Genomic DNA, 9649 nt, shown 5'->3' on the forward strand with positions numbered 1-9649 from the left:
GCTAACTGCCTCTTAGCGCCCTGACTCCCTGCTCTGGCTGAGGCCAGGGAGCTCGCCCATTCATCTGTGCCTGGCAGGGGCCCAGCTAGGTCACGACAGGGAGAGGTGCTGATGAATGAGATGAGTGGACTATGAAGTCAGGAACAGGTAGCAGCACACTCACCCGAACTGGACTTGAATTTGGAACCACAGACTGGGAAGAGAACGGACACAAAGGTCACCAGGTCGGCAGCTGCCAGGTAGGCACCAGTAAAGACCTGCGAGCAAAGGAAAGGTCTTGGTGTTCAAACCTCTTTCAACAACTGTAGTACCTCTCGTTCCGGATCTCCTCCACCACATATGTTCCACCGAAATAGGGTTTCCAGGGATGCCTCCAACTCCATCAAGGTTGGTTATCACCTCCATTTGAGGAAATGGGGTTTTGCTTAAGTGACCAAAGCCATTATAAAAATGTTCATCATAGAGATAGGACAAGATCCCAGCCTGCCACACTTTCCATTGTACGGTGTAGTCTTGTTGTGCAACTTTGGCCCAGCCACTGACCTTCCCAGGGCCTCTGTTTCCTCATCTGTAAAGCAGGGATAATAACAGCACCTCTTTCAGTGTGAAGTAGATGATATGAGCTGACACATGGGAAGTTGCTTAGGCCAGTGACTGGAGGGGAGTAAGATGCACCTACCGAAACTTGCAGTAGCTACTGACAGTACAGTTGACACTTGAACAGCTCAGGGCTTGGGGCGCTGACTTCTTTGCAGTGGAAATTCTGAGTGTCACTTTACAGTAGACCCTCTGTATCTGGTGTTCTGCATCCATAGATTCAACGACCCGTGGATCATGGGGTGCCATAGTGTGTATTATTTGAAAAAAATCCATGTATAAGTGAATGCACACAGTTCAAATCCGTGTTGTTCAAGGGTCCACTGTATTTAGTGCTTAAGAGCATGTGTTCTGGGGTTTGAATCCTCACACTGTTACTTATAAGAGAATGACTTTAGCAGGGTTATTTAACCTCTCTAAACCTCTCCACACCTCTTTTACACCTCATGGGTAAAACAGGGATGATGTGAGCACCCATAATTTAAGGATTAAGTGAGTTAATATATGAAAAGCCCTTATTATTTAATAAACATCAGCTATTATTATCGGACTCGAGTTGAACTTCATTATCGTCTATTAGCTAGTGAGAATTGCCTCCAAAATGAAAGGTGATTTGTTTCTGATAGAATGCTGCTGACAGCAGGGTCTAGAACTCTCCAAATCTGTGTCCGACCACCAGGCTGCCCTCCTTCACATCTCCCTGGGTGGCAAAAGGCCAGGACCAGCCCCCTTAAGTGGGGCCCACAGGTCCTTCTTCCTTGGGATATGTGTTTCAAGACAGGCTTTCAAGACAGGCCCCTTTCTACAACAGATTTGTTTAAGGGCCCAGACTTTGGAAAAACTCAAAATGTTTCTCACTTGCTCCAAAGCCCACATCACCACCTGAGAAAGGACTCAGATACCCCTGAATGAGTGGGGACAGTGCCTGGGCTCTAAAAAACAGTAACAGCAAACATCCCTTTTTTTTTTTTTTTTAATTGGACATCTACTATGTGTCAGCTCCTGTTTTAAGTGCTGGATCGGAACTGAATAAAAGTTGTTGCCCTTATGAAGCTGACATTCTAGTAAGGGTTAACATGCAATAAAGAATCAGTTCAGTTCAGTTCAGTAGCTCAGTCGTGTCCAACTCATTGCGACCCCATGGATGGCAGCACGCCAGGCCTTCCTGTCCATCACCAATTCCTGGAGTAGACATAATGAATAAAGTAAAGCAGATGGTATACTAAGGGGGAAATGAGCAGGATGAGGGGTCTGGAGCAGATGTGGGAGAGGTAAGGCACAATTTTAAACAGATGGTCAGGAGGTCTTATTGAGAGGAGATTTTTGAGCAAAGACTTGAAGGAGGTGACCAGTGAGCTGCATGTTTATTGGAGGAGCAGAAAGACCAGCAGGGGCACAGGCCCTAGAGCAAAACTGCTTCGCGTGGGAAAGGAACAAATCAGAAGCCACTGTCACCTGTGGTCCCAACCTACCTGGATGGTGAGCTGTTTGGCCAGAATCGCCCCGATGGTGTCACACAAACTGGTCAGGAGGCAGCACGCAGCCCATAGCACTGACTGGTCCCGTCCAGATTTCCTCCCACATCTCAGATACAGAAGCCTGAGGGGACAGACAGGGGTGTGGACAGAATACAGAGATGTAAGGTTGGGCTCCCAGAGCAGGTGTCTGAAAAAGGCAGCTGTGACTTTGTGTCCTTACGAATCACTTTCTTCCCTGGATATTCAGCAGGTGTTTTTGACCTTAGTTTAGAGATGCAAAAAGTAAAGGATGGAAAGAACTCTAGCCTCTGACCAACAAGCCCACAGCAAGAGCCAGGCCTCACAAAAGGAGTTTTCTTTCCCCCTACCAATCTGGCAGCCTCAAATTTACGACCCACCTCTCAGCACTGACAAACGAGCTGTCAGCTTTTATTTTTTTGAAAGGAAACAGGAGAGTTATAAAAGTAATCCAATCATTGCAGTTTCACTGCAGAGCAGAGTTAATTGCCTAAATGAAAAAGGCAACTTGTTTCTTTGCAATTAACATGAAATCCTTCTAATCCATCTGTGCAGTGAGGTGGCTCAGTTTCTGCCAGCCGCATCTGAATTGATTTCATTTTGGGTGCACGTTCTTCACACACGGGGGGAAGATTCCTCAAAGATGCCGTGGCACTTTGGGTTGACCTCCCTCTAGGGTCCCCCACTGCTGGCTTCTCTCCCTTACTGTTCACTTTCTACCCCCACATTCGCCCAGGAATAAGTGCAGGAAGGCAGGACAAGCTGGAAGGGGCCAGATGTCTCTTTGTCAGCATCATTAGTCAGATCTTGGAAATACTTTGTATGAGCTGTTTCCCTGCCAACATTTTTACAGGTTTTACAGGGAAACTGAGGCACAGTTGCAGCTCTGGTTTCATTTCCTTTAATCATTGGGTAGGACTCACTCCACATCATTAGGACCGTTTGGCCAGTTCTGAGCATCAGCCCTTGGGACCATTCTATGAGGACAGAAGGCTACTGGGCTCCCAAACATTCCTGACCTACACGATGAAGCCCAAGCTCCCAGTGGGAATGTCAACTCTTAATTTTGAGTCCTGAAACTGTCTGAAGGCCCAAGAGTGAAGACTCTACATCAGAGACTCTCCGAGTTGGACACAGGTTAGAAATAATTCATTTCAACCCTCCCATTTGAGAGAAGAAAAAACTGAGGCCTATGGTGAAAGGTGAGTTAATGGCGGGCCTTCTACTTCACTTGTGGAGACCCTGTGTGTGCCCTGCTGCTCTTCAGCCACTTCTCCAGCTCTCAGGGGTCAGGGACCCCGGGGAGGCCCTGATCCAGCCCCTACACAGCTGAGGCAAGGTGAAAAGGCAGAGGCTCTGCTCTCAGGCCAGCCAGTGGGCATTCTCACAGAAGCTCCGTAAACCCTCCAAACTTAGCTCGTGGAGGGTAAGGTGTCTGATAACACCCATCTCAGAGGGTGGCGGTGAGGAACATGTGAAATGCAGGTAAACTGCCTCCTTAGTTCCCATCCTCTGATCTGGGTAGTCCCCTCACAAGCCTGCCCCTTCCAGTAGGTCCTGGGGTTTCGGTTCTCCCCATTCACTCAGGCAAGTTAGTTAACTTGTAAAACCTCAGGCTTCCTCATCTAAACAGAGTCAATGACAGTCCCTGCCTCTCAGGGTGGTGGCAGGGATTGGTGAGTTAATGATGGCAGGACTAGGCCCTCAGCAAATGTTACAAGTGTTTTCTTATTCATGGCCTGCAGACTCTCTTCAGCAACTTCAGACTTGTGAACACGATTGAGTGGTGAAGGTAAGCAGGTGTCAGCCTCCCTGGGGGCTGCCCCCCCCCCCCCCCCACCTAGGGAATACATGGGGGGGTACCATCCTCCAGAGCTTGGAACAGGGTGGCAGAAGACCTAGAGACCATCTTTAGTCAGACATCACCCTTAGAACCCAGGTTATGGTGATCACTCGGCCAGACCACTTCAGGTGTTGGACAGACCAGGGCAAAGTGTGTGGCTAGGGTTAGATAATTACCTCTCCCCTTCTCAGCTAGGAGGGCCGTGGGTAAACTGAAGCCAGAAACATTGAGAGACAGGCCCATGTCCTCTGCCAAGGGTGGATGGCAGTGCGGGAGCAATAATAATGCTGTTTAATGAGCACTTCAGAAGAGCTCTACCAGCACTAACTCATTGGATCCTCCCAGCCGGTCCTGTGTGCTAACATTCCCATTTATGTGAGGAAAAGTGAGCCCCAGGGACTTTACAGCTCGCCCAGCTCACAGTCAGTCAGTGGGGGAAAGGCTGACAAGAGAACCCAGGACTGGCGGCTTCCAGCCCGCGGTCCCGTCCACCATACCACCCAGCCTTCTGTGGGCTCCCAGCCCAGCCTCCTCGTTCGTGGAATCCGGAAAGAAGTATCTGATTGCAGTCTACAGCAAATGTTCCTTTCGACCCTGGGATTGTCCTGCCTCTTGCATCCTCCCTTTCTGCCCTCCTCCTTCTAGGTTCCCAAGAGCGAGTCAGCAGGGCCAGCGCCCCGTTCCCCCCGCGGCCGCCCGGGTCCCCATTACAGTGCGTGAACGGCGATCCAGCAGGAAGAGGCGCAGATCCACAGGCCGAAGGAGATGCAGACACGGTGGCGGGCGAAGCAGCGGTCCAGGTAGTCCCAGTCCCAGAGCGCGGGCGCCGGTGCGGGGCTGGGCGCCTCCCCCATGGCTGGCTCCATTCCTCCCAGTCCGGTGCCTGCGCCTCCGCGTGGCCAGGGACCCGCGTGCAGCCTCCCTTGCTGCCCGCGGCCCCGGCGCTGCCGCCCCGCACGCCCCCTTCTGTGTTCGGTCCCGCAGCACAGGGCCGGCCAGATCACACCGTCCGCTGGCCGGAGATGGGCGCGCCCAGCTCCGCGCTCCCGGGGGCGGGCGGCGGCGGTCAGGACTCCAGGGAAAAGTTTCCGGAACCGTGCTGCTCCCCACCACTCCTGCTATTGTCGGGGGTCTGCGGGCCGGAGGCCGCCCCCCAGCGGCGGGAGCCCGGAGCCGCCTCAGCACAAAGGCTGCGCTCCCTGCCCCCAAGACAGCGGCGGCGCGGCTCCGCGGACCCCTTCGCTGTCACCCATCCCCCCAAACCGGAGGCCAGAGCGGAATACAGTGACCTGCCCGCCCAGTGGGAGGCACCTTCATTACCCCACATTTCCTGAGCCAAACAACACATACTTGGCTCCTGGCGAGCCGCTCGGACTCTGGTGATCCCAAGAGGTGTGAGATCGTTAAAACGGCACGATACAAAGGGTGCGGTAGGAGGCCAGGAGAGAGAAATCGCACGCGCTCGCCGGCATCCTCTCTCACCCTCTTTTCTGAGGCTGTAGGTGCAGCCTGCGTCCCCACCATTTACCCAAGCGGGGCTCTAGACGTGAAGTCCTCCTGGGCGGCGACCCCCGCAGTCAGGGAGCCCCCTGATTTTTGCAGTCTGTCCCCTCCCATTCAGACACATGGCCACTCAACTCAAGTACATAGGACTATTTTTCTTGAAAATAAACTACAATAATTAAAAATTTTCCTTGTTGATTTTAATAACTTAAAGAAAGACTTGACTGTATCATTTCTTTTTTTAATTTTTAAAGATAGCTCTATGGAGATATATACCATAGGAAATTCATCCTTTTAAAGTGTACTAGTCAGTGGTTTTTAACATATCCACCGAGTTGCTGCAGCCACCATCATTATCTAATTTTAGCACATTTTCATTACCTGGCAAAAAACCTAGTACCCACTAGCAGTTAGTTACTCTCCATCCCCCTCAAGCACTCCCAGCTCTAGACAGCTTCTGTCTCTATGGATTTGTCTATGCTGGACATTCCTTATAAATGGAATCATCCAATAGATAACCTTCTTGTGACTGACTTCTTTCACTTAGCATCATGTTTTTAAGGTTCATCCACATTGTGGCATATATCACTGCGTCATTTCTTTGTTATTTATTTGACTGCACCAGGTCTTGGTTGTGGTTCTCAGGAGCTTCCATCTTCATTGAGGCATGCAGGGATTTAGTTCTCTGACAGGGATTGAAGTGGGGTCCCCTCCATTGGGAGTTCGGAGTCTTAGGGCCTGGACCACCAGAGAAGTCCCCATTTCTTTTCACGACTAAAAAATAATCCACTGTGTGGATGTACCACATTTTATTTATCTTTGCATCATTTGATGGACAATTGAGTTGTTTCCACTTTTTGGACATTATAAATAATGCTGTTATGAACATTTGTGTACAAGTTTTTGTGTGGCTATAGGTTTTCAGTCTCTTGGGCATATACCTGGGTGTGAAATTCCTGGGTCCCACGGTGACTCTGTGTTTCAAGTTTTGAGGAACTACTGGACTGTTTACCAAAGTGGCTGTGCTATTTCACTGGTTCATTCATCTTTAAAAGCTATGATCACTCACAGGAGAAACGAACACTGTCAGTCTTTGTGCTAAGAGCTGGGGACACACTGTTGAGAAAAACAGACATGCTTCCTACCTACCTTTACAGTTCAGTAGAAGAGAAAGATACTATAGGCAATTGAGCAAATAGAGATTAAATTAAAATATTAAACAAAAGGGGCCAAAATTCAAATAGTAAAATGATTAAGACGAAGTGATATAAAATTAATGCCAACTAAGACGGTTGGTTCAGTGGTAAAGAATTCACCTGTGAATGAAGGAGATGCAGGTTTGATCCCTGGGTGAGGAAGATTGCCCGGAGGAGGAAATGACAACCCACTCCAGTATTCTTGCCTGGAGAGTCCCATGGACAGAGGAGCCTGGCAGGCTACTGTCCATGAGGTTGCAAAGTTGAATATAACTGAGCACGCACACACGCAAGACAAGATTAGAGGGATAAATTAAAAGGGAAAATATATGTAACCCAAGTTTCTCATAGTCTATAAACAATAAATACCCATAGTCTAATCTCTGTCTTCTGGGTTTTTTTTTCTTCTTCTTCTTCTTTTTGTTTTTGTCTTCTGGGTTTTTGTGGGTTCTTCCAGTGTTTTCCTTTGTGCTTACAAATGGTCATCTTTGCCTTGATCTAATCACCCATGAGTGCTGACTGGTGGCCACCTAGATCCTGGGTTCCTATGGGGCCTACAGCTCCCAGAGGCAGTTCTATCCCAAAATAATCTACCCCACTAGTTGTCTTGCTAAGGTGAGGACTGTCCACGCAGTCTGGTGTCACCCTTTCACCAGGCCCAAGATCATCTTATACTATCAGTTTTGTTTAGACCTGATATTACCACTGTTTAACTTGATTCAGTCTTTATTATGGTTTCCTTTTCCCTCAGCCTCAGCATAAATCCTGGGGAGATGGACCTAATTTAAAAGTTGTTTCAGGGAATTCCCTGGCAGTCCAGTGGTTAGCACTTAAGGGTTTAAGTCCTACAGTTGCCCTGCCTGAGACGTTGAGGCAGTGTGGCCCACAGATTGTCAGTATCAGAGTCACTCTGGTTGCCCTTCAAAAAGCAGACCTACTAAACCCAGCTCCCTGGGTGTATGTCCTTGGAATCCACATGGATTAGTGTCCTAGGTCCGCTGAAACAAATCATCACAACTCTCGTGGTTTAAAGCAACAAAAATGCATTCCCACACAGTCCTGGAGGCCCAGAGTCTGCAATCAGTGTCACAGGACGAAAATCAAGGTGTTTCCTGGGCTGCCTGCTCTATTCCTTAATGGCATCTGGTATCTGGTGCCTGCCCTACTCCCCAGCACTTTAATGGAGAAGCTCTTTCTTGTCCCCCCTCTTCCAGTATCTGGTGGCTGCGAACACTCCCTGCCTTGCGGCTGCATCACTCTGATCAGTCTCTACCTCCTGTCTCCCTGTCTATATTGCCTTTTCCTCATCTATGTTTAATCTCCCTCTGCCTCTCTCTTATAAAGACATTCTGTTTGCAGCCTCCTCAAATAATCCACAATAATCTCCCTGTCTCAAGAGCCTTAACTAAATCACACCTGCAAAGACCCTTTCTTCATACAAGGTAACATTTACAGGCTCCAAGGATCAGGACTTGATATTTTGGGGGGCCATTATCCAGCTAACTGCACTGTTTTATGCAAGTTTCCTGGGAGATGCTTATGAGAAACTGGGTTATGAGATGGCCCTGGCTTGGGGTGGAGAGACTGTGGGGAGCTGTTTCCAGTCACTGGATATCTGGGGACATCGGACGATGCAGTAGAAAAGTGTGGGTTTTGGATAATACTGGACTGGAATTCACATTCTGCCTCCTTGCAGCTATGACTGGGTAAAGCGCTGATCCTTTCTGCATGGGAGTATTCTTACCTGTAAACTGATAACAAGAGTACCTACCATAGAGTTACTGTGGTTATTAGAGATCCTGCAGATAAAGCAGCTGGCACATGCCAACTGTGGCAATTATTACTGTTACTGTCTTTCCCAGGAAGAGCCTCAGATCTACTTAAAAACAAATGTGGTTTAGGGACTTCCCTGGTGATCCAGTGGCTGGAGCTCTATGTTCTGGTCTGGGAAATAGGTCCCACATGCCGCAACTAAAGATCCGTTGCGCCACAACTAAGACCCAACACAGCTAAATACATACACACACATATATTATATATAAATGTGGTTCAATGAAAATGTGAAAAGGAACGTCAGCTAATGGAGACACAGCTCAGTTCTTTTCTACCATGTGCCAGGAGCATCTGTCGTCTGCCCCTGGGTCTCCGGAATTATCCACAGCTCAGAACTCCCAAACTTCAGTCTCACATAGCAACTGCCTATGTGACATGTCTTGCATGTCTTAATTGAGCACATCTACAACGAAACTGGATGATTTTCCTTTCCAAACCTGCTCCACCAGGATGGTATTCCCTCACAGGTGATTGGGCGTCTTGGTCCTGAGGGGTCCAGTGCCTGCTCTACTCCTCTGTTAGGGACTTTCAAGCATGCTAAGTGTTGTCTTTCTACCAGGCTGTGAGCGCCCTGCCGTGGTTGAGTTCGTATCTGTCTCCGCAACTCAGTGCTTGGCACATAGTAAGGAAAATACATATGGAATGAAAATATTGATTTTTAAACAGGCCAGAGAGTGATATGTACTTAAGAACATACTGGAAATGCTCTAACAATACCTAGTATTGTGTGTGTGAGTACACTAGGGAAGGCTTTCAAGAAACACATGAGCTGAGCTTTGAGATCAGGTGCTCCTGCTGGCAGGAAGGGCTGGCCTGTTGGGCACAGGCGGCAGCAGAGATGCTGCAGCAGGTAGAGCCGGGTGAGAGGGGCAGTCAGTCCAGTCCCAAGAGAGCCAGGACTCCGTCCTGTAGGGGACACTTAGGATGATGAATTCTAACCAACTCCCTCCCTTCCAAATTCTTTCAGTACCTTCCATGGGGCTCTCCACCTGACCCACCCTCAGGAAGTGACTCAGTTCCTTCACATGGCTCCTCCCAGGCCATGTCTTCTGGCCATCGTCCAGTTTGACAAAAAGGAAAATTTAACAAGGGAGTCATAACACACGTCCTCCCCACACAGCTCGTAAGCACATCCTGTTGGCAGAGGCACTGCAGCCACTGGCACTGTCCTAAAGAAGGAA

At 49.0% G+C, this 9649-nt stretch overlaps 1 protein-coding gene across 5 annotated transcripts in view; it reads right to left on the reverse strand.

The window, feature by feature from the left end:
• The window catches only part of TMEM44 (transmembrane protein 44), a 47279-nt gene extending 42241 nt beyond the window's left edge, over positions 1-5038 (reverse strand). For all 5 annotated transcript variants that reach the window (XM_061166855.1, XM_061166854.1, XM_061166853.1 and 2 more), the window contains exons 1-3: positions 4648-5038; positions 2070-2196; positions 164-257 (exon numbers count right to left, since the gene is read on the reverse strand). In XM_061166855.1, coding sequence (XP_061022838.1) covers positions 164-257; positions 2070-2196; positions 4648-4802 — 376 coding nt within the window. In that variant the 5' untranslated portion in view covers positions 4803-5038. The remainder of the gene's footprint in view (positions 1-163; positions 258-2069; positions 2197-4647) is intronic.
• Between the last annotated feature and the right edge of the window lie 4611 nt (positions 5039-9649).

Source organism: Dama dama, chromosome 19, assembly GCF_033118175.1.
Source record: "Dama dama isolate Ldn47 chromosome 19, ASM3311817v1, whole genome shotgun sequence".
Classification (NCBI taxonomy): Eukaryota; Metazoa; Chordata; class Mammalia; order Artiodactyla; family Cervidae; genus Dama; species Dama dama.